At 42.2% G+C, this 25,596-nt stretch overlaps 2 protein-coding genes across 6 annotated transcripts in view; both read left to right on the forward strand.

Annotated features, from left to right (window-relative positions):
- Window positions 1–14,122: 14,122 nt before the first annotated feature.
- Window positions 14,123–15,856, forward strand: LOC140516697 (syncytin-2-like). Its single transcript, XM_072627684.1, has one exon. It carries the CDS (start codon window positions 14,123–14,125, stop codon window positions 15,854–15,856), a length of 1,734 nt encoding a protein of 577 aa, XP_072483785.1.
- Window positions 15,857–21,029: 5,173 nt separating this feature from the next.
- LOC140516588 (E3 ubiquitin-protein ligase Mdm2-like) overlaps window positions 21,030–25,596 on the forward strand; it is a 29,955-nt gene continuing 25,388 nt past the window's right edge. For 2 of the 5 annotated variants that reach the window (XM_072627547.1, XM_072627549.1), the window contains exon 1: window positions 21,672–21,756. Coding sequence is in view for 2 of the 5 variants with exons in the window: in XM_072627544.1 (XP_072483645.1) it covers window positions 21,905–21,970; window positions 23,926–24,000 (141 nt within the window). In the remaining 3 variants the exon portion in view is untranslated. Of the gene's footprint in view, window positions 21,258–21,623; window positions 21,757–21,885; window positions 21,971–23,925; window positions 24,001–25,596 lie in introns of those variants that run through there. The other 3 variants (XM_072627544.1, XM_072627545.1, XM_072627548.1) reach the window with 3 other exon arrangements.

A 25,596-nucleotide genomic window follows, 5' to 3' on the forward strand; every position in this document is an offset into this window, starting at 1 on the left:
CCAGTCATTGTTTTTAAGTCAGGTCTCATTAAAAATATATATACACATATATATATGTAAAATTAATTCTACACTTTATTTTCAAAATTGTCCTGTTTGTGCTTCTTCTGAACTTGCTTCTGTTCTCTTCTGTGAATCAAAAGAAGTTTTCAAGGCCATCTTCATGTGGGCATCACTATTGTTAACCCAGCACCTCTCCCCAACTAACCCAGAAAAGAAAGGGGAGAAAAATTCCTTGTAACAAACAGATAGAATCAAGCACAATAAATCCTCGCAGTGGGTATGTCTCTATGCCTTGTATCCATCACCTCTGTCAGGTGACAGGTGACGTTGGGTGATATCATTGGTCTTTGTTTGGATCACAGTTGCTAAGTTTTCAAAGTGGTTTTTCTTTACAATGTGACACTTGTCTAAATTATTCTCCCGGTTCTGTTTGCTTCACTTTCTACTCTCTAAATCCTCTGAAGTCATCTTCTTTGTGTCTGATGGTGCAATCACATTACAGTACGTTTGTATACCAAAATTTGTTTTGCCATTTTCTGATTGTTTAGATCTGATATAAGACATCCTCTTCTAGTCTGGTTTTTCATTTCCTTTTTTCCCTTACTTTCAATACTTCTTTAAGAACAATAAATGGTTTTGTTTATAGCTATCCTCTCCCCAGAATTACCCTTCCTCTTAAAGGTGCCCTCATCCTCAATTGTTTCCATGTTGAATTTAATGTATTTCCTACAACAAATTGTGGATACTCAGCTTTCCTCTGTCTTTTGGATACAAGTGAGTTTCATGTGATTCCCACTCCCCCACTCTTTCCTTTATATACTTTTTTTTTTGCAACCTTTAGACAGCTCTTTAACAAATGAGTTTATAAACTAACAGAATCTGAATTACAAGAGAAGTCGTTTTTCTATGCTGGTGTTACCGAGTTTCATAACGTAAGCATGCAATTCATTTTACATTAATAGCACTAGGAAATATATGTCTCTTTTTATCTATACACATATGTACATACGTGCGCGCACACATATACACAGCTTTCCCAGTTTAGTTTGACAACTGTTATTGTTATTGTCATCAGGGGGCAGCGAGGATAGAGCACCAGGGCCTGGACTCAGGAAGCTCTGAGTTCCAATCTGGTCTTGGACACTTACTAGCTGTGTGACCCTGGGCATTTGCCTCAGTTTCCTCATTCGTAAGATGAGAAGGAAATGGCAAATCACTCCAATACCTTTGCCAAGAAGTTTCCAAATGGAATCAGGAAGAGTTGGACTCAGCTGAAAAATGCCTGAACAACAAAGAGGGTAGTAAAAACTAAAACCGAAGGGAGCGTGGAAAATCACAACAGCCAACATTGACACAGTACTTGGTATATGGGCAAGACCAGATGTTAAGTACTCTACAAACAAGAGCTTCTTACCACATGCTTGTGTACTCATCTCTCGCCCTTCCCCTTCTTCCTTTCTTTGCTAACCCATTCCTCTTTTGACCTTCCCTTCTCTTTCTTTGTGTTAAGCCCTCAAAACGTTACCAATCCACACCCTAGATCTCTGTGTTTATTATTCAACTTTCTCAATACCCTTTGAAGTAATTAAGGGTTTTGGGCAATGCTCCTTTTTCTCCTCTTAGGATATTAGCATTATATCACGATGCCTGGCTTACTGGGTGCTTAATAAATGTTTGTTGATTGATTGGTTGCTTCTTTCCAATTACTCACATAAATTTAACATCATTTTGCTCTTAGGTGGAGCTACTGAGAAAACACAACTCTGAAAGCTGATTCTCTGAGAGATGCTTAAAATGAGAATTTAAATTGGTGAAATCCTTTCATAGCTGGATAATAAATCAGATTTGTTCTTGCAGTTAAAAACCTTAAACTGCAGTTTATTAACAATGTTTAATATGGAAACGTATTATGGGAAGATTTGTTGTTGGATTTTTAGGTTACATTAAATTTGAAATTTTTCAATCTAATATTTTAGAAGGAACTGATATCTTCATTATCAATATAGCTATCCGTAACCAAGAAAAACTATAGGGAACTGATTTAGGAATGCATGTTAAAATGTTGAAAATAAAAAATAAAACAATTTATCTAAACAAAAAATGTTAAGTTCTAGCATATTGCAACATTCTGGTTTCCCCTTTAAAAATGTCAGCTTATATCTGCCTCCAGAGAAGGAAATGATGAAGTCTGAATACAGATTGAAGCATACTTTTAAAACTATTTATCTTGCTATTATCTGTGTTTTCTTTTGCAACATGGTTAACATGGAAATATATTTGGCATAACTGCACATGTGTAATCTATAGCAAAGTGTTTGCCTTCTCAAGGAGGGGGGCAGGGATGGAGGGATGGAACTTGGAACTCAAAAATTATTAAAAAAATGAATATTAAAAATTGTTTTTATGTATAATTGAAAAAAATAAAGATATTCTTTTTAAAAAAGTCAGCTTATCTTCCTGCACTCAGGAAAGTCTACAACTTATAATTGTGTTAGTTCTTTCTTTTATAGTACTAATAATGATGGGAGAACCTGGAGCTACTAAAACGTTTGAAGCAAAATATTGGACAACATATAATGGTTAGACAACCAAGACTCCTGAGGCAATTCATGTCCCAACTCTTTTATTCCCTCCTCCTATTTCTAATTTACTCCCCCCCTCCTACTTTTCTTTCTCTTTTTCTTCCATTTCTCTCTTTCCATTCCCTTTCTGTGATTCTTTAGGTTTTCTTCAATGACTACACCTAGATCCACTTTTTTTGTTCCTAAAAATTCTGAACTTAACAAATATTAAATAAAATGAGTATTTTCATATATAAAGCAAATAGGAAAAGATTGTATGTGAAGTTACAAGTTTCTACTATGTGCTTTTCCTTTCAAGGATATTTTAATCTCTGCATTGTTACTTTTAAAGCTGTTGTGCCTGAGTTTCCTTCCCACCTTCCTTCTATCCTCTTCTGTGTATTAAAAAAAGGTGATTTAGTGATCTTTTCTTTTTTTCCTTTGGTGACCCTATTGCCAGCCTCTCTAACCCCTTCAATTCTCTATATCACCTGCCTCACTAGAAAAAAAAAAGAAAGAAGCAAATCTCCACATTGGCCAAGTCCAAAAATATATGACTTATTATGTAAACTGAGTCCATAACCTCTGTCTGGTGGTAGAGGCTTCATCATCATTCAGATGCCTTCTTAAAATAGCGATAAATCAAGCCCTAATTTTTAGCACCAATTTCGGAGGTGTAGATTTTCACAGGGAAAAATTAACAATCAGCACTAAAGGGCCAAGCATACCCCTGCAGTTATTATAGAATTCATTTTCCTAATTCTGCTTATTTCATGCCCCATCAATTCATACAAATCTTCTCAGGTTTCTGTGAAATTGTCATTTCATCATTTTTTATAGGACAATCACATTCCATCATATTGCTATACCACAACTTGTTTAGCAATGAACTAATTGATGGCCACCCCTTAGTTTTTAGTTCTTTGGCATATAAATATTGTTGTATATATGGATCCTTTTCCTCTTTCTTTCATCTCTTTAAAATGTCGACCTAGTAGTGCTATTAATGGTTCTAAGAATATACAGTTTAATGACTTTTTGAGTAGTTCCAAATTGCTTTCCAGAATGAATAGCGCAAGAGTTGATTCAACAGTGCATCAGTATACCTGTCCTCCCATAGCCCCTCTAACAAGCGTCTTTTTTTTTTATTTTTTGCTTTCTTTACCAATATGATTGACATGATATGGAATATCAAAGTAATTTTAATTTGCATTTTTCCTACTTTTAGTTGTTTGGGTAATAGATTTCTTCCTTTTCAAACTACCTGTTTTTAGCCTTTGACCATTCAACTATTGGGGAATGGCTCTTGTTCTCATATTTGAATCAGTTTCTCATATGTCTAAAATATCAGACCTTTTTCAGAGAAACTTGGCATAAGGATCCCCCCTAATTATTTGTTTTCTCTTTTTTTCTTTTTAATACAAGTTTTTATTGATATTTTCTGTTTGTTACATCACCATAATAGCCCATGTATCCCTCCTCCTCTACCTTCCTAAGAGCCATTCCATATAATAGATAGTATTTTTTTAGAGACAAAAAAAGTCAAAACAATGTTTCCTTTCTAATTTTAACTACATATTTTTTATGCAAAAACTTTTAAAATTTTGTATAAGAAAATATTTCCATTTTTACTCAGTTAATACTTTTCTATCTTTTGTTTGGTTATCAATTTTTATCCTATCCATAGTTGTGTAAGGATGGGGATCCGTTGATTACCCCTACTCCCACTTAAATGCAATTACCTTTGTTAGGAAAATCTTAGAACTAAGTTTGGAAATTACTTGTAAACTTCTTGAATCAATCAATCAAAGGCTTTTTAAAATTAGGTATAACTGGTTCTGTTGGGTGAGGTCACATTCGAAGGAATTTGTATAAACAAGAATCTATCCCATAATTGAGGAGAAAGTTCAAGGAGCTGACTACAGAGAGGAAAGAACAGGGACATCAGTAGTTGAACTGGAAAGAATTGGCAGCACAGGGACAACTAGCAAAAGGAGAAAGAGAAAGTAGGATTGAGATGTGACAGAAGAGGGAGAGAATGAGGAGAGCCATGCCAATATGATGAAAACAACAATATTACTTCAACTCATTTTCTTCTTTAGTATTATACCAACCAAACTATCAGAGGATGCCTTTATGAAGCTAGAAAAAAATAATAACAAAATTCATTTGGAGGTACAGAAGGTCAAGAATTCCCCAGAAAATAATAAAAAAAAGTGGGAAGGTAGTCTAGTAGCACTAGATCTCAAACTACATTACAAAACAATAGTCACTGAAACCATTTGGTACTTGTTAAAAAAAAATAGAGAGCTTGATTAACCTAGCAGGTTAAGTACACAACATACAGAAGAAAATGAACATAGAAGCATAATGTTCCATAATCTCAAAGACCTCAACTATTAGGATAAACATTCACTGTTCAAAGAAACCAAGAAAACTGAAAAGCAATATGGCAGAAATTTGGCATAGGTCAACATTTCACACCATATACAAGGGAAACTTCAAAGGGGCATATGACAAAAACATTGAAAGTCACATCCCAAACAGATTTGAGGAGCAAGGAAGGACATATCTAATTCTCTTTTAATCTCTCAGGCTAGGTTTAAGAAGAAGCATGATCCAAAAATCTGCTCTTGTTCTCATCCCACACTTTGTTCTCATAGTTAAAATTTCTAGATTTGAGATGGGACAAAAGACATAAATTGGAAGCTTTAAAGAAAAGAATAACAGTGACACCTCATTTATCCAGAGTCATCAGAGAAAAAGGTGTTCCACTTAAATGGAATAAACCTCTGACATTCATGGAAAAGTGAAGTCATTCATATTTGTTACCAAAAATTTGAGACACTTGTCACAGGTTTATAGAATTTTTACCTGAAAAGTCCCTCAGAGATTATCTAGTCCACTTCCTTAGTCCCTAAAAACAAACAAACCCTCAACTAGAGATTTCAGCTTTCTGGTTGTTTGGATTAAGGAAATATAAAAACTGGCTACATTTTAATTTGGAGATTGTTGGTTAAAATATTTTTACTTAAGAGACTTCAAGGATGTGAAGGATTTTAATAGGTAAAAAAAGAAGGAAGAAGAAGAGACCATAAGAGGTCACGTAGTACAAGTCTCTCTTCTACATTTGAGAAAACTGAGGCACAGAAAGGGGAAATGATTTGTCCAAGAATATGTAGGTGACAGAGGTGGAAATTATATATATTGGAGAAAGTGAAGAATCTAGACTGACAAAAACAGAGGACAGATGCTAGCAAGAAATAGATGACTAATAAAACCTTCAAAATGTATTTTCTCTCTTCTTTGGTCCTTTCTATATCAGGCTTTAAAAAACAGCTATGTTGCTTGCCTTTGTTTTATTCTTGAAAATATTAAATAAAATGTTTTTTAAAGTTGTCTCTCTTCACACACTTTCTGGCTTAAAATCTTTATGAACTCATGGGTGTGACAATGCTGAGTTAGTTCTGCCAAAATACTGGCTATTTAGCTAATTCATATTTAAGCACACATGTTCTATTGACAATCACAATACTTCACTAATACAAATAACTGAAATAATACCATTTTCTTCCATTGCATTTTTACTGTATATGATTGAAACGAAATCTATACTTTCACTGACTTAATTTCAAAAATTTTTTGCTATTTTTAATAAACAATATTATTGTTCTAATTAACAAGTGTTTATTTTCTTTCTCTTTCACTCATCTCACCAGCACTGAACAATTAAAAAAAAAAAGAAAAAAAAGAAAACCCTCCTAACAAATCTTCAAAGTCAAGCAAAACAAATTTCCACAATGGTCAAATCCAAAATGTCTTCATCATTCTTTATTTAACATCCATTATCACCCTTCTGGGAAGAGGTGGTTAGTAAACACACTTCACCTTTCTTTCTCTGGTCTTTCGTCATTGCATTGATCAGAGTTCTCACGTCACAAAGCTTTTTTTCTCTGTAATGTTGTCAATTGTATAAATTGTTTTGGTTCTCCTCACTTCATTCTGCATCATAGTTTCCTCTGAAACTATTCCATCGTGTTTTATGACACAATAGTATTTCATTTATTTATATACTATGTTGGCCATTCCCCAGTAGGTGGGTACCTCCCCCATTTTTAATTTCCAGTGTTTAGGTAAGATGAAAAAAGCTCATAGAAATGTTTTGTATTATATGGGTCCTTGTCCTTTTTATCAGTTTGGGGTATCTGTCCAGTAGTAGTACTGTTGGGTCAGATGGCATGCACACTTCAGTGACTTTAGGACATGGTTCCAAATTGCTTTTCAAAGTGACTGGACCAATTTATAGTCCTACCAGCAATGCACTAATGTGCCTCTTTCCCTCCTAATCTCACCAGCATTTGTCATTTTTCCATCTTGTTATCTTTGTCAATTTCGTGGGTGTGAAGTGGAACCCCAGAGAGTTTCTAACTTGCATTTCTCTAGTTAGTGGTGATTTGGAATATTTTTTCACATTTTATTTTTTTTATGTGGGAATAGTTATTAAATAGCAAATGAGATATAAGTAAGTGAACGCAACCTTCTGGTACCCCTCCATTTCTACAAGTCCTTAGATAGAGCAACATTCAAATTTGCCTGATTTGAAAGATACTCTGGTTTTCTTTGAGTAAACAAAATAGCGCAAATCAATACAACCCCTTTTTATAATTTGTCATTTTATGTTAATACAATTTCATGCTAATTTTAGCTTTATCCTCCATAGTTACTGAAAAAGAATTCAGCTTATCTATTCACGCAGGAAAAAGCAAGTGGGTGAAAAATGCCTATTGTATTATGATATTCAGCGAGGTGGACAACCCACAGAGCTGTCACAGCATAAACAGGAGGGTACAGGTTCTCAGATCTGCTGTTTTAAAATGAAGGCAACTTTTGAGGGGCCAGCAATCTATTTTAATCAAACACATATATCATTCACTTAGTTCAGGGGGGAAAGTCAGCACCCTGAACTTCAGGGAAATATAAACAGAAATTACAGCAGAAATTGCAAACCGAAAGACCAACAGACAGTCCTTTCAAATGTCTGTCATAAGCAGTACATACACCACAAATCAACAGACAGATCCAACTGTCTATTGATAATGTTTAATATAAAATTTTGAAATAATCTCTTTGTTCTCTCTGAAGCAAACTCAGAGAATGCCTCTTCCTATGACAGCAAAAGCCAACCAAAGCTGACTCTGCATTCCTTGGAGACCTTTAACCTATGACATATCTTGAATAATGGGTCTTTCCTTTGTATCTTATTATCTATAGACACATACTATGTTATGACATATCTTGAATAATGGGTCTTTCCTTTGTATCTTATTATCTATAGACACATACTATGTTATGGCATATTAATGGTAAAAAAATATAGACGTCTTAGGTCATAATTTCTATTGAACATTGTTTGCCCCTTTCTGTGTCAATTATCTGTGGTGGGATTTCCTTCCTTGTCACCAAGACATATGTTTACCCAGCTTGGAATCTCAACGTTTGATTGACATTGCTTTGTTAATTGTCTTGTCTTACTGAATTTCTGATTTGGGTAGTTAAGAGAGTTTCCTCCTCATGGCAAAATGTATTTAAGACAGATGATTTCTGTACTAGGTAGTCAGAGTCACCTCTGACTCCATAGCTATGACTGTTATCTTTAAGAGAGAATCAATTAATTAATAAACCACGCATGCCTTTAGTCTAATGTCTTTTCTTTAACCAAGTTTTCAGGTTAACAGTAATGGTGCCGTGACGTGCGGACTGGAACTGAGGAAAGGATGAAGACATTTTCCTCACCTCGCCAACGCCAGGACTCAGGCGCCAACAGGATCCATTTTTCCTGGAGTCTTGGATCTTGACGGGGTCGGGGTAAGTGCTTCTATTTCCCAGCTTCCAGTGGACTCCCGTTATTTTGGTTGCAGTCCAAAATATTCTCTCTTAAAGATAACTCTGGGGGCGGAGACCAATTCGCGTTATGTCGCTCTGTACTAATTAGGTCTCCTCTGAGGATCGATCTAGGAAAGCTAGCTAGCCATGGGTCAGTCAAAAACTAAGATCAGAAATCCGGCCGACAAGACCCCTGCTTCTTATATGTCGAGTCGCTACCAATCTGATGATCACAAATATTGCCAGCGCTGGTATCAGTTAACTAAGGATAGCCCTAAATTATGTTGGCCACGATGGGGCTCTTTTGACCGGTCAAAGTTACTCTATCTTAAAACCCAATTGAGTTTAAAGGCCAACAAAACATCTAATCAGGAGTGGGAATGTTTTCATCGTTGGTTTGCTGAAATGGCTGAGCGAGAAAGGAAATCTGAGGCCTCTTCCTTTAAAGCTCGCAAAGCTGCTCCAGCACCACCCCCTCCTCCCTCAACCCCTGCTACCTCTCTCTATCCTTCTCTACCCTCTTCCCCGACAGCCCCAGTCTGTCCCTCCCCTCCCCCCGCCTCTCTTCCTTCCCTCCCGCCCCCTTATTCCTCGTCTCTTTCCCCTGAAAGCTCTGATTCTGGGAAAGACAAAAGCTCTTCGAGGTTGTTTTCTCTCTCCTCTCCTGCTCTTGCCTGCTCTAATCCCGAGGAAGGTGAGGGGGATAACTCTGCTCCACAATCGTTGCCCCCTTGCTCTCTCCCTCCCCTTAAAGACTCTAATCTTAGAGCGCAAGATTGTTCCGCGTCTGCAGGTCAGGAGTCTGTGTGTGACCCCGTTGGAGCCTATCCCTTTAAGGTGGTTACTAAGCAAAGCTCCCAAACTATGCCCATAACAGACAAAGAAGGCCAGGTGAAGCCAACTGTCACGCTCGTTTCCACCACTCAGTATAATTTTAAACCTTGGGAGCGGGGCGAATTGCAGGCTATTAAGAAGGACTTCCCTGATCCTCGCCAGGACCCTATAGGTTTTGCTGACCAATTCGGGGTTACCCTCCAGTCTTATAGGCCGGGAATCCCTGACATTTGCCTTTTGGTAGTGGTCCTGGTTGGGAAGGGTGAAGCCAGGAATTGGTGGAAAAAGGCAGAGATAAAGGCCACAATTGAGGAAATGCAAAAAACAGATTGGGTTGCTCATAAGAATCAGGAAGACCATTATCGGGAGGCTAAAGCCCTGGGTGAAGCCCTAATTGAAGCTATCCCAGCGGCCTTTCCCCGACTCGTAGACTTTTCTAAGATTAAGTGTGTTACGCAGAGATCTGATGAGACTGTGTTTCAATTTTATAATCGCCTAGCTGAAGTTTTTGATGCTAACTCTGGCTTAGTACATGATCGGGAAGGTGGGGGACAAACGCAGTTCCTCTCCTACTTTGTTAATAACCTGCAACCTTCCCTATCACGAAATATCAAAATCACCCAGCCGGAGTGGCAGTCTAAACATCCGCAGTTCATAGCTGAACTTGCCTCCCAGCTCGCTCAGACCTTAGCAACGCAGGCTGAGGAGGACTTAGAAGCAAAAAGGGAACTTCGAACTAAGAAGGATCAGGTTTATACAATGCAGCTTCAACAACTAACAGCTCCTGTTCCAACTTCACACTCTCCTCCCATTGCGACAACACGTCGCAAACGTGGCAATTGTCACTATTGTAAGAAACCAGGGCATTGGAAATCAGAATGCAGAACGCGTCTCAAGGTACTGGAACAACAGAAACGCCAGGGGCATTACAACCCCTCCCCCCAACGACCATAGGGTTGCTCCGAGCAAGGTTTGCAGGGTCCAACTTTTCTCTTCCCCTCTCTATCTCTTTCTCAACTAGGGGAACTGTCTGTAGTAGTACAAGGTCACCCCATTCTGGCCCTAGTTGACACCGGTGCTACTCTGTCAGTTTTGGATCCCTGCAAATTCCCCCCTCCCCTTCCTCGGAGTAACGATAGTTTGTTGGTGGTGGGGGTTTCCAATAAGCCTCTTCGGGCTTTCCGAACTAATCCCCTCTCAGTCATTCTCGGCCAGGACCACTTCCAACACACCTTCCTCCTTGTCCCTGGGGCCCCTTGTCATCTCCTTGGTCGAGATATCCTATCTTTCCTTTCTGCTGTATTAAGCTTTACCCCAACCGGTTTTCAGCTAGAACACCGTTCCCCTTCCCCAGTGCTCGTCACAGCCCTATCCCTCCTACCTCAGTCTGATATACCTGCCCCCTCTGACGAGGAACTAGCTTTAGCCAAGGTTCCGCCCCAGTTATGGGCCACGGATCATACAGACATTGGGCGCATTTCCACCGCCGTCCCCATAGAGGTTCAGATTGACCCCTCGCGTCCTCTTCCGTGTCTCCGTCAGTATCCTCTCCCTCATGCCGCTATAGAAGGTGCTAGGCCTCTCCTCCAAGCGTTCCTTTCCAAAGGATTGATTGTCCCCTGTACATCTCCTTGCAACACTCCTATTTTCCCTATTAAGAAGCCTGGTAACCGAGGCTGGCGCCTCGTGCAGGACCTCCGTGCTGTTAATGCCATTGTTCTTCCTCGATCCCCGGTGGTTCCCAATCCCCATACTCTGTTGTCCCTTATTCCCCCGTCTGCTACTGTGTTCACTGCTGTGGATCTTTGTAGCGCCTTCTTTTCTATACCCGTGCACCCTTCCAGTCAATATCTTTTTGCTTTCACTTGGGAGGGACGGCAGTATACCTGGACAGTCCTTCCTCAGGGCTTCACTGAATCTCCCTCCTATTTCTGTCAAGCCCTGCATGACAATCTCGCCTCTCTGGTCCTACCCCACTGCTCTGTACTTCTCCAGTATGTTGAAGACCTATTATATTACTCTGCTCCCCTGACCTGACTTCAGGGAGAGATGATGCGATAACCCTTCTTACATTTCTGGCTTTAAATGGTCACAAGGCTTCCCGAGACAAGCTTCAGTTTTGCCGTGCCTCTGTAAAGTTCCTTGGTCATGTCATTTCTAAGGGCAGTGTTTCCCTAGATCCCTCCCGAATTCGAGCTATCCGTGATTTTCCTCTCCCAACATCCAAGAGGAAGCTTCGGGCCTTTTTGGGCCTGGCTGGATACTGCCGCTCTTGGATTCCCGAATTCTCTGTACTCTCCCGCCCTTTGTATGAAGCCCTGCGACACCAAAGCCCTGATCCCCTTTGCTTATCCAAAGAACAGCACCTGGCTATTGAATCCATAAAAGCCTCCCTTTCTCAACCCCCAGCCTTGGGTCTTCCTAACTATTCCCTGCCTTTTGTACTTTTTGCTATGGACAAAGGAGGGAATGCAGTAGGAGTTTTAGCACAGAAACATGGGGAACGTTACAGACCAGTAGGATATTATAGCAAGCAACTGGATGCAGTAGCCAGGGCCCTACCACCCTGCCTGAGAAGTGTCATCGCTATAACTGAGATTTTTTAACAAAGTGAGGACATTATACTCGATTCGCGATTGGCCAGTGACGCTTTTTGTACCCCATGCGGTTGAGGCCCTCCTAAACTCACATCACACCCAGCATCTATCAAGCAGCCGCCTGGCAAAAATCGAAACCCAGTTGATGACACGACCCCAGGTCACAATCAAAAGACTAAACGTACTAAATCCTGCTGCGTTTCTAGAGACTATTCCCCGTTTTGAGATAGACCAGTTCGAGAATGATCGTGAGCCTGACCCCTCCAATCACGACTGCATCACAATCCTGGATCACCTACTGACTCCAAGAGCCGACCTTCAGGAAACACCCATCCTAGATGCCGACCTCACAGTCTTTACTGACGGCTCCTGTCTGAGGAACTCCGAAGGGCAAGCAGTAGCCGGTTACGGTATCACTACGGTAACTGAGGTATTGGAGTTGGGCCCTCTCCCCTGGGCTAACTCTGCGCAGCAGGCAGAGTTAGAAGCTGTATCAAGGGCCTGTGAATTGGGGAGGGGGCTGAAGATTAACATCTATACAGATAGCAGATATGCTTTTGGGGTGGCTCATGATTTTGGAATGTTGTGGAAACAAAGGGGATTTTTAACCTCCCCAGGACAGCCCTTAAAGAACAGTAAGCAAGTCTCTAGGTTATTAGAATGCTTCCTACTCCCCAGGAAGGTGGCTGTTATCAAAACTACAGGCCATTCTCGTGAATCCACCCCTGAGGCTGAAGGGAATCAACTAGCTGATCAAGCAGCCAGGGAAGCAGCCCTCTTACCTCCGGTTCCTGTGATGATTTCCTGCACCCCCTTGCTTGCTCCCCCGCCTATTGATCTGATAGCTTTAACTGAAGCCCAAGCTCTTATCTCTCCTGAAACAGCGCGTCAGTGGGAACTACAAGGATGCACTCGGGACTCTGAAACTGGACTTTGGAAACATGGACAGCAGGTTGTCCTACCTCCTCAACTGCATAGACCATTACTAAGTCACTTGCACCATCTGAGTCACTGGGGACCAGATAAACTTTATGAACTCGCCTCTCAGCACTGGTGGGGAATATCAAAGAAGGTGGTTGAAGAGGTGGTATCCGGATGCCAGTCTTGCCCTTTATATAATCCCTCCAAGTCCCTTAGACCTCCCCGGGGTTGCTTTCCTCTCCCCCTCTCACCCTTTGAGATCTGGCAAATTGACTTTATCCAGCTGCCTCCCTGCCGAGGATATAAGTTTGCCCTTGTTATGGTCTGTATGTTTTCCAGATGGGTAGAGGTTTTCCCATGTCAAGCAGCCACTTCAGGGATGGTAGGAAAAATCCTATGTGAACACATCATCCCTTATTGGGGAGTCCCCCGTGAAGTTCATAGTGATCGAGGAACTCATTTTACTGGCAAGGGACTCAGAACCATTCTGGAAGCTTGGGGAATTCATCAGCACTTGCATTGTGCTTATCACCCACAGTCTTCAGGGATAGTAGACAGAACCAATGGAGTATTGAAAGGGCTACTAGGAAAATTAACTTCAGATTTCCAGGCACCATGGATTAAGGTGCTACCTATTGCCCTCCTTGCCCTCCGGTCTCGACCTGTGGGCAAGACTAAACTCTCCCCCTATGAGATTGTCACTGGGAGACCAATGCCTCTCACCCCGGCAGACCTCTCCCCACTCGCTTCGCATTGTCTTCAGGAATATTGTGTCAAACTTGGTCAGCAGATTCATCAAGTTCAGGACCTTGTTTCTCAGTCTTATTCTTTAGGTCCACCGCCGGAAACCAGCTCTCTCATCTCCCCTGGAGACTGGGTATACTGGAAGCGCCATCTACGGAAACACTCTCTGGAACCACGGTGGAAGGGACCCTTTCAGGTGCTGCTCACAACCTCCACCGCTGCCAAGCTCCAAGGAATAGACTCCTGGATCCATTTGTCGCATCTGAAATTAGCTCCTGCTCCTGAGTGGACATCTGAACCGATAGGAGACCTTGCCCTCCGACTTCGAAAGGGCCAGAAAAAGACGACATCTGGTGTAGACAGCTCTCCCAAGAGTCCGGACCAGGCCTGTGCGAAAAGCAACAGCTCCCTCCCCACTCTTGCTTAATCGCTTTGTGTCCCACTCTGTACCTCCCACTATCCACTTTGATTTCCTTTACAACTTACTCCTGCTTAATTGTCATTGTCTTGCAATGGCTGCCTATCTCTGGGGATGATCAAGAATGGGGAGGAGGTGATTCCTTCTTCCCAATTTACCCCATGCGGAAGCTGAGCCAGGGGGCGGCCAGACTATTTAATCTGTCCAACTGTTGCTTGTGTCTTGACCCTCTAACACGCATTTCAGCACACCCTATATCAGCCTCTGATTGGGGGTCTGTCGAAGCGGAGTCCCAGGCTCACCCCATTGAGGGCATTAGGTTCTCGGAAGATGGGCATCCTGGAATGCCGATCTTGGTTCAAAAGGCAAATCAGGCACAGTCTACTAAGGAATATGACCTTCTCCTTAGTGCTCCCTATTTCCGAAAGCGTTTTAAGAAAACCAGAGATCATTTAGCCTTAACTAGCCCTAAGGGTCCTGTCTTTTCAAAGGTAGCCTGGGCTTCCACGGCAGCCCCTGCTATTTTTTGCTACTTATCCAACCACACTTCTGGAACCCCTGTAGGGAACCTCGACCCTGCCCGGTGCAATCACATAATCTGGCTGCGCCCTGGTAGAATGCTCTCAACTACGGGAGAGAAATCAAGTGTTATCTTTGTAACCTTGCCCTCTGCCTGGATTCTAGGCACCAACACAACTCAAAAAGACTCTACTTCCACCTACTGTGCAGGGCGACCCAATGGTTATGTCTGTGGCAGTGACTGGTTTCTCCTCAATGCCACTTTCACCCCTGGATCCTGCCTAAAGCTGTGGCCTGATAAAACAGGAAATGAAACAGTTTACTGGGACCACTATCGGGGTTACTTGTGGGCAGAAAAAGGGTATGGCCCTGTTTCCAACGGAATGACCAACAACCCCTGCCTAAACCCTTCTATGGGCCTCATTCTTTCTCAGTCACGCTTTTTGTCCAACGAGACTACAACTTACTTTTACCGAGGATCTAGAAATAGTATTAGACCGTTCCCGGGTTCCCTTACTTTTTCCCTTACACTACCATCTTCCTTAGGAATGTTCTTCCTGTGTGGTACATCCCTTTATCAGACCCTTCCTCCTCAGTGGACAGGACTCTGTACCATTGTTCGAGTAGTGCCAGACCTCCGATATATCCCAGGCTCAACTCCGATACCCATGCCACTTCAAGACCTAATTATTGCTGACCCCAACTCCCCTGCCAAGCCTCTCCGCTTCAGGCGTGCCATCCAATTCCTGCCCCTCATCATAGGAGGTAGTATCCTGGCAACCACAGGAGTAGGAATAGTAGGGCTAGCCGCTACAAATGAAGTTTATAAGGATCTATCTCACGAAATTGCAGACCTGATTGACAATTTGACCCAGGTGGTGGGAGACTTGCAGACTGAACTTGGCTCTTTGGCCGGAGTGGTCTTACAAAATCGAAGAGCACTTAATGCCCTCCTTGCGGCTCAGGGGGGTGTCTGTGTCTTTCTCGGAGAAGAATGTTGCTTTTATGTTAACAAATCCCAACAGATACAGGATAGCATAGATGTGTTTCGTTCTCATGCCACTCAGCTACGGAAAAGGGCTGAAGCACCCCAGTGGTATGATATGTTTAGTTCCCTTTCCCCAAGAGTGGGTGGCTTACTCAGATCCATCCTCCTTTCTGCTGCGGGAGTACTTGCTATTCTGGTCCTTATTTTCCCAGGTATCCGAATAGGATTAGCCTTGGACCACAAATGTTCCACCACTTTGGTGAACAAAATAATGCTGACCAAGATCATTTTCCCCCAACCTACTCCAGATGCCCAGAATAGTGCATCTCCCTGTTCCATTAAGGAAGAATTTCTAGAACTCCCATTCCCATTTCCTGAAGAAATGTGAAGCTTTCCTTGGTCTACAGGCGAAGCCTTCGGCTTGCCTTTGACCAAAAGGAGGGAATGATAATGTTTAATATAAAATTTTGAAATAATCTCTTTGTTCTCTCTGAAGCAAACTCAGAGAATGCCTCTTCCTATGTCAGCAAAAGCCAACCAAAGCTGACTCTACATTCCTTGGAGACCTTTAACCTATGACATATCTTGAATAATGGGTCTTTCCTTTGTATCTTATTATCTATAGACACATACTATGTTATGGCATATTAATGGTAAAAAAATATAGACGTCTTAGGTCATAATTTCTATTGAACATTGTTTGCCCCTTCCTGTGTCAATTATCTGTGGTGGGATTTCCTTCCTTGTCACCAAGACATATGTTTACCCAGCTTGGAATCTCAACGTTTGATTGACATTGCTTTGTTAATTGTCTTGTCTTACTGAATTTCTGATTTGGGTAGTTAAGAGAGTTTCCTCCTCATGGCAAAATGTATTTAAGACAGATGATTTCTGTACTAGGTATCTTTAAGAGGGAATCAATTAATTAATAAATAACGCATGCCTTTAGTCTAATGTCTTTTCTTTAACCAAGTTTTCAGGTTAACACTATATACATACATAGTTCCCTGAGAGAGAAGCATCAACTTCTCGGTTTTAAAAGTGTGCATATGCATGGGGCTCCTTAGCAGCTACCCAGAGTCTTGTCTGGCCAAACACTTCCAGTGAGTAAGCCCCAAAACAAAGCCTCACCTCAGAGTATATATACATTTTTCAAAGCCAGAGGGCACAACCCTTGAGAACCAGTGCCTCATTAGAAATTAACAAAAGGTGTGGGCCTTCCGATGAATTTCTCCTAATCAAGCTACTCTTAACGTGTAGGGAAGATCTGTAACTCTCATTGACATAATTAACATGACAAGAGCTTATCATCAGTATAAATATTTTGGACGGACTTTGCAAAGGAATCATGAGATCGACCCTAAGGTGAACTGGAGGAGGACGGCAGAACGGATTGCCTTCATGGTTCTCTTAATGACTTCAAATTTCTTGAAAGAAAGGCTTATCTTTTTAGCACCAATATTCTTCCAGTGACTCTACATAGCTGCAAGTCATGGAATGCCACTTTCTAAGAAGCTGAAGGTGGCAGATAGTGGGTGTGAGTTAGCAACATTATACATTACACATGAGGAACTTATAGGATAAAGGATGTAAAGGATTACATCAGAAAATTGTATGACACCACAAAAAGTCTTTGATGAGAGTTAGAGATGTCTAATGGAAAGTCCATATACTCAACTGGCATTCCTGCAATATCTAGAAATCTAAAGGAAAAGCTTAATGGACAAAAGTTGCAGAGTATGAAAGGACATGGATGGGTTGAGACCTGCACCATTGCAGGGAATACCCACATGTGACAAATGAAAATATTCTTCAAAAAGTTTAAAAATTTCTGGTCAAACTAAAAAGGCTATAGAATTTAGGTGATCCATGTTGTTTGTGTACTATGATCTTAGTTCTTTCAACTGAAGCACTCTTACAAAATATCTTGATTATAATAGAGCTCTCACCAAATAAAAAGTGTGAAGACTATACAAATTTACTCTAATTCCATAACTGCTGGGATTTTTCTTTTAAAACTATTCATATCTGGTTATTTCAAAGGTTATAATGAAATTTGGGTTATCTTTGGAATTTTTATCTTTGATGACTATTGGAAAATGTATTGCAAAACATCTTGTCTCCCCCTCCCTCATTAACTTTGTTTCCTACCATTCTGTAAAGATTAGTCCAGTTATCACAAATTAAGCCAGATGGAAAGATGTCCTTGGACTGTGAGCAGCGTCCATTCGATGCGTTTGAGGAGCTGAGTTAATGAGTATTGTAAGAAAAAGTGAAGTTTGCTTTGCAGCAAAAGAATGTTTCTAGAGATTGTGCAATAAATAAGAGAAGCTCATCTCAGAACAGTACTGACATTTTAAAGTGTGATAATGTTTAATATAAAATTTTGGAATAATCTCTTTGTTCTCTCTGAAGTAAACTCAGAGAGTGCCTCTTCCTATGTCAGCAAAAGCCAGCCAAGGCCGACTCTACACTCCTTAAGGAGACCTTTAACCTAAGACACTATATCTTGAATAATAAGACTCTCCTTTGATGAATAATGAGACTTTCCTTTGATGAATCTTATTATCTATAGACACATACTATGTTATGAATAATGGGACTTTCCTTTGATCTATAGACACATACTATGTTATGGCGTATTAGTGATAAAGAAAATATAGACATCTTAGATCATAATTTCTATTGAACATTGTTTACCCTTTCCTATGTCAATTATCTGTTTAAGGGCAGAAGCCTGCCACTTAGTAGTGGTGGGGTTTCTTTCCTTATCACCAAGACATATGCTTACCCAGCTTGGAATCTCAAGGCCTGACTAACATTGCTTTGTTAATTGTCCTGTCTTACTGAATTTATGATTTGCTTAATTAGGAGAGTTTCTTTCTCATGGCAAAATGTACTTAAGACAGATGATTTCTGTACTAGATAGTCAGAGTCACCTCTGACTCCATAGCGCTATGTAACTGTTTTCTTTATAGGGAATCGATCAATTACTTAATTAAATCATAAAATGTATGCATTCAGCCATGTTGCCTTTTCTCTAACCAAGTTTTCAGGTCAACAAGTGCAACTTTTGAGCACTGTTGCCTAATATACATAGCACAGCTGTGGAATGCTGGGGAACAACAGGAGTTGATAGATCAGCTAGAAATGTGACTGTCTTTTTTAGCAAGAAGAAAATTGATAGAGTTCTAATACCCAAACTGGCAGTAAACCGCAAAAATAAATTGTACCTTTCTCTCAGACAAACAGGATTATAGTTAATGAGATTGTCATTACAGATCAGGATTGGACGATACAAATGGATGAAATAACTCTGCTGGACAGTGACCAAAGCCCAGATAAGCTGACGGTGCTCTTGCTGCAGCTGGCTGTACCCTTCTTTCCAAATCACCCATACTGAACCGCTTTCTATTTCTTTGAACGTATTCGCTTCGGATTATTCTGTATATGCTTATATATGTACTTGCTGTCTTCTCCATTAAAATGGAAGCTCTTTTTGAATAGAGATGGTTTTTTGTACTTGGCACTTGTATCCCCAAAGCCTCGCAAGGGTGCCTGGAACACAGGTACTTGACAAATGTCTGTCCATGAACTGTAATTGACTGAAAGAACTGTATGGCAAAGTTACTGTTGCAACTCCCTGACCAATGAAGGGTCAGGGTGGGAGAGATAATGGATGCTGTTGACCTGAAAACTTGGTTAGAGAAAAGGCAACAGGCTAAATGCACACATTTTAGGATTTAATTAATTCATCGATCAATTCCCCATAAAGAAAACGGTTACATAGCGCTATGGAGCCGGGATCAGAATTGGCTGACTTAGTACAGAAATCGACTGTCTTAAGTACATTTTGCCATGAGAAAGGAATTCTCTTAGATGGACACATTGTAAACAAAAGTGGCGTCAGTTGGGTTTTATGATCCCAAGCTATGGGCATCTTCATTCTGTAGCATATCTCTGTGATTTAAGATAAGGAAAAGGTCCCATCACCCAGATAACAGGTATCCTGTCCTAAACAGGCTTTAACAGAGTTTGACAAAAGCTGAAGTTACAACCCCAGGTATCTGTGTTTTCCTCTAAACAAAGGAGACTATTAGGTCCAGACTCTTCTTAATTCCAACTTTGGCCCTTATTAAAGTCTACAATTTATATTGAATATTAACAATGCCAATAGAAGGGACTCCTCCCTAACTCCCTAGTGGATTTTGGAGGGCATTCTTCCAGAAGAAAAGAGAATATTATTCCTTTCTTCCCCTATGGCTACGGTGCTAAAATGTCTGACCAAAGTCTATTCAATCAACATTTCTGGAGTGCCTGTTTTGTACCAACTTCTGAGGACACACAAAAAGAAGTAAGACACGAACCTTGCCTCACGGAGTGTGCATGTTCAGAATTATGCCATAACGCAGAATACGCCCTAAGAGAAGGACAAAGTCTTCCCTACGGTAGCTTAGAGAAGGGAGGGATTACTTCGGGGTCAGGGAATTCGGGAAGGTGTCTCACCCAGCCTTTTCCCTTGGTGCTGTTTTGTTACGGGTTGGTTTTTTCCATGTTCACTCCACCAGGCTCTTGTTGGGGAGGGGAGGGGAGGGCAGGGAGAAGTCTCTCTCAGTGAGAGTGGCTGTTTGGTCGGGTCAGCCATCACACATTTATTAAGCACCTCTTGTATACCGGCGTCTAGGCTAAGCACCGCAGATACAAAGAAAGGAAAATAAAAGCTCCTGTCCTCAAGAAGCTCACCCTCCCATGGGGGAACAACTACGCTCCAAGAGCTAGGTACAAGCACGATGGAGACGGGATCAATTGGGGATCCCAGGGGCGCAGGGGGCCCCCCAAGTCCTCCACCACAGTCTCTGGGACCGAGCTCACACAGGTCTGAGAACCACGCCAGTAAATGCGGACGGACGCTGAGGCGGAAGGGTTACGCCTAGGTGTTGAGTCGCGACAGGCATCGTGAGAGGCGCCCCAGGTATCGTGACAGTCGCGATAGGAGGCCCGGCCAACCTTAATTTTGCCATCTCCAGGAGCTCGTTAAACTGTAGAAGCCCGAAAAGGTTTTGATTTCTGTACCTTTTAAAATAGCGTGCTAGTATTTTTTTTTGGTAAAAAGCTGACTGAAGAAGCCCATTTTGAGGGCCGCTCCTCACTTTATGACTAAATAAAGCTTCGGTCAGGAAACTGGGAACACTTTGGGGAACTCTGGAGTTTGCTCTCCGCTGTTTAAAAAATCGTTCTTACTGAAGGTCATGTTGTTTTTAATTCTTCACAAGCCGGAGCTGTTCGTTGCCCTGGCGCCCTACTGACGAGGTGAAGCAGCGTCAATAAAAACACATGAAGGGCGAAAAGAAAGCTCGAGGGAGATTGGATCGGCTTCGAACGGCAGCCGCTGCGCAGGCGCGTAGAACGCTCGGCGGCGCGCGCAGAGGCCCGGATGGACCGCCGCGCTCGAGAAGGTAGCTTCGGGTTGAGGGAGGTGTGCGCACGCGCAGATATCCCTGCGGCTTCCGGCGCGGGCCCTTGGAGGGGGAGGGGTGCGTGCTCGCTCCCGAGGCCCGGCTGCGCACCCGAAGACCCCATGCGGTTTTCGGCGCGGGCCCGCTCTGGGCTTCCCTCGGGGGCCTTAGCGCGCCGAGGGCCTTCTCCCCTCCCCCCAGAGCCCGGCCAGGGTCCGCGAAGCGGGGTCTGGAGTCCGAAACCGCCCTTCCAGGGCGGTAGGGCCCCGTTCCGCCGGGGGCGCGGGCCGTGGCCAGCACGGCCAGAAGCGCCCCTCAGCTCTGGAGCCGGAGGTGAGGCCGGAGCCGCGGGGGGCCTCGCCTGGCCTGGGGGTCGAGGGGCGCCCTCCCGGCGGACCCTCTTTTCTGGGGCTCCGCCACGTCTCCCTCGGACCAGGAGGGAGGGGGGCGAACGAAGGGGCGGGTCGGCGGCCACCGGCGGGAAAGGGAAAGGAAGAAGCGGACGGTGTTGAGGAGGGGGTCTTCGCATCCGGGGACAAAGGTAGCCGGAAGTCGGGGCCGGCGGGCCCCCGTGGGGGTGGGGGGCAGAGCAGGCGAACCGGGGCCGGTTCTTCGGCAAGTCGTCGGGCGAGGTCGGGGCCAGCCCGCGGCTTGACCGAGCTTTTCCTCTTCGGGGTGGTCATGTTCGGCCCCGTCAGGCGGCGGCCGTGCTGGGGAGCTAAGGCCCGACTTGGCCGCGGGCCGCGGGTATGGAAGCCGCCACCTGCCGGCCTCTGGGTTTCAGGAGCTGTCCTCCGGCGGACCTCGGCGAGCTCTTCCCGTGCTGACCCAGGTGAGGGGCGCGGGCTTCTCTGATCGGGTCTCTCGCTTCTTCTCACGCCTCGTCCACTTTGGGGCCTCGGGTGCCATGGCGTCGGTTTTCTCACGCTTGTGTCGTCTGTGCTTCTTTTCCCGATTTTAGGCAAGTGTGCAATACCAGAATGTCTTCCGATGCAGACGGTGCCTTAAGCACCTCACACATGCCAGCTTCGGAACAAGAGACCCTGGTTAGTCTGCTTGTCCCCAGCGCTCTGCCTCCCTGCGCCCCGTCATCCGTGGGGGTTTCAGCTACAAGTGACGAAGCCCCGCTTTCCTAGGGTTTTCCTCTTGTAAAGTGGACCCCGATCCGATTGTCCCCCTCAGGCCGAAAAGAGAAGTTCCAATCCGACCGTGTAGGCTTGTTCCTAACGGGAGCATTAGCAGAGTGAGGTTCCCCCCGCCTAAATCTAGCGAAGGCGCTGAAAGTTAGGCTTTAAGTCTTATTCTTTCTCTTTCTGTCCTGTTCTGAGCTGTCCTGAGAAGTCTTGAAGTTTTCAGGTTAGGATGACTGGTCAAGATGTGGTTTATGGAGTCTTTAGAGGGAAATTAAGGACCTTTGGGAGCACTTTTTCTTTCTAAGTTTACATTTTGAATAAGAGAAGTCTTTGTCTCCTCCTTACCTGAGAAGTCGGTCCTTGAACCTAGGGTACAGGGCCTCTTGCACGTAGTAGACACGAGCTAAAATGCTAACTGGCCGCCTGGCATAAAAAGAGTTGATAGGAAATTTCAGAGGTTTATGATTCTATCATTATTATTACGTGCTTTGTTTCTGGTAAAAAAAAAAAAAGGTATTATAGATATCTTTTTAGGAAAGTTTGTACTTACTCTGTTTTTATATTTTATTTTAAAGTTGATTTTTTCGGAATGAACATTTGCCTTTTAGTTGAACATGGAATAGCTATTTCCATAAGTACAGGTTTTTCGGGTTGCATCTCAAGCTGTTACCTCATCGTAGCTGCATAAATTGAGCAGTGTAATTGTTAGTATTTGAGTGGAAAAACCCCAGAAGCTCTCTGTTTAGAAGAGGGTACCTTTGTTTAATCGTGAACCAAAGGGTTGGTAAGAATTAGAACAACTTTTTTTTTTTTAAATTAGAACTACTTTCTGGTGAAGTATGAAGTATATTTCTTCAACAGACGCGGAGTACGTTCTGTTTGCAAGAGTCTTAGGTGCTGTAGGGGATGCAAAATAGAAAAGAGAAGGTCTCAGCCCTCATAATTCACAATCTAGTAGACATTGACATGCTGAATGTTTGAGATAGGGGAGTCCTGAAAAAGTAATTTCAGGCCTTGAAGAACCACGTGAAAGTTATGTTTTGGGGGTTATTACATTAGGTTAAAATAAATCCACAAGGCTGTTTTTTTGGCTAAGTTTTTGACTTGGCAGTGGCAGGAGTTTAAGTCACACCCTTATGAAATAGTTTACATAGACTGATATCTCTGTAGCTGGAAAGGACCTTATAGGTCATCTAGTCTAACGTTTTCATTTTGCAGAGGAAGAAACTGAGTTACGGAAGTTGTGACATGCCCAAGGTCTAAGCTGATAGCAACTTGTAAAGCAGGGACTTGAGCTTAAGTCCTGTATTTCCCAGGTGTGGTCCTCTATGAAGTCAAGTGCCCAGGCCCTAAGGAAGCATTGTAGCATAATGTTAAGAGCATTGATCTGGAGGAGAAGAGCTAGGTTCAGCTCCAACTCTTACAGGCTCATAACTATGAGGACTGATTGCTTTACTTCTCTGGACCTCCTTTTCCTCATCTGTAAAATTAAGAGGATTGTTTTGTAAGATCTTAGGATTCTGGATGCTGTGATTCTTTCATTCCTGCCTATTTTAGACTTCCATGACAGTCCATGATGTGGCTTGATCAAACTTAAATGTAGGTAATCTATAGTCTTGGGTAGATGGTAGATTAAGGACTGATAGGGACCTTAGAGGCCATCTAGTCCCTACTCCCTCATTTTACAGATGAAGAAGCTGAGACCCAGAAAGAGGTTTTGAACCTGAGTCCTATGATTCCAAATCTAGCACTGCCACACCACACTTTATGATTTCATGTATTTGATTATTTTACGTGGTTACATACTAAGAAACTCTTGGTTGTAGAAAGATTTTCCAAGTGTTATAGATGATGTTTGTACTTTATAGGTTAGACCAAAACCATTGCTCTTGAAGTTGTTGAAGTTTGCTGGTGCACAGAAAGAAACATTCACATTGAAGGAGGTAAGGTATATTCGGAAATTATGAAAGAAGTACATTGTATTTTGAGATGAAATACAATTAAATTTTTTTTGTTCAGCATAACATAACTTACAGTCATGGTGAAATAGTTACATTGTGGAGGAATTTGTTCAGCTGCTAGGGAGATGAGATAGTAGAAGGAATTTGACTCTTTTTGTAGGTGCGTAACACTACTTTAATATACTGATTCTACTACTCAGTGGAAAATACTAGCATCAGGTTTCAAGTGGAAGAGACAGGGAGGTCACAGAGAAGATAATGTATGTACCTGGAGTACTATTGAGCTAGCTTACCTATAGGCACTTTGTATAATGTGAACTATGTTTTAACTCATGATTTATCCTTTATAAATGAAATAGAAAGCATTATATTGGAAGCATTTCAACTCTGCCTACAGTGGTATTATATGCAAAGTTGTGGCCTTACTTCTTCCCAAATCCTCCTCTGCTCTAGAATTCTTTTCCTTTTCCTAAGTCAGCATTTTTATTCTCATCATGTTATTTAAAGTAATTTGGCACTAATGTGATCATTACACTATTCTCCTTCCCAGAGTAATTTAATTTAAAAAAAAAAGATCTTTTTAGTCCAAAAGGATGTCTTTTGGGATGTTGATGGGTAGAAGAGAGGGAATGAGACTTTTTTGCTGAGGCCTTTCCTTTTACTCTATGCCTATTATAGGTTTCACTATTCTCTGACAAAGAGAAAGGATGATCATATCAGTTGGTTGAGCGTGGGTTAGGGTGCTTCTTTTCCTTCAAGGCCAGTTTTGAAGTGAAGAGTTGCTTCTTAGCTTTTGTTCTCTAGGAAGAGGAAAGAAGAGGGTAGAAACATAGAATATCTTTACCATTTTTACCTCCCCAACTAGGGGAATCGTTCAGCAGTGTGTACTTCCATCCTGCATGCTTCTTTTTAAGCTTCAAGTCAAATGGTATTGTTCGGGACCAATAATGGGAGTTTTACTTTTTTTTTCCCATTTCATATTCTGCCTCCAAGGGAATTTCAGTTTTCAGTTCATTGCACATTTCTTAAACATGCAAAGTTTTGAGGTTTCAGAGACAGTGAAAATAATCCTTGATGTTGAAGAAAGTGCTTTCTTTTGAGAGATTGGAAATACCCTATTTAATTAACTAATTGCAAAAGTAATTAGGAAAAGTGGAAAGGCTTTCAGAAAGAGGTGGCACTTAGGATGTACCTGGAAGGAGTCTAAGGCTTCTGGGCTTTAGCTAAGTTTAGAGAACCAGAATTAGACCAGTTTAACTGGAAGAGAGATGGGGAAGTAGGAATTGGAAAGGGTTTTGATTCCCAGGTTTGAGGAGTTCATCTACCTGGAGCATTTAGCACAGGAATGATATGGCTAGACTTTTGCTGGAAGATTATTTTGGCAGTTACCTGGAGGATGGTTTGGAAAGGGGAGAAATTGGAATAAAGGAAACCATTTAGGAAGTTACTGGAATAGTCCAGGCAATAGGTGATAAGGGTCTGAAATAAGGTGCTGACTATGTGTGTCTGAAAGAAGGGAATGACATAAGAGACTTTATGGAGGTAGAATTGACAAAACTTGACAACTGATTGGATGTG

This window comes from Notamacropus eugenii, chromosome Y, assembly GCF_028372415.1.
Source record: "Notamacropus eugenii isolate mMacEug1 chromosome Y, mMacEug1.pri_v2, whole genome shotgun sequence".
Classification (NCBI taxonomy): Eukaryota; Metazoa; Chordata; class Mammalia; order Diprotodontia; family Macropodidae; genus Notamacropus; species Notamacropus eugenii.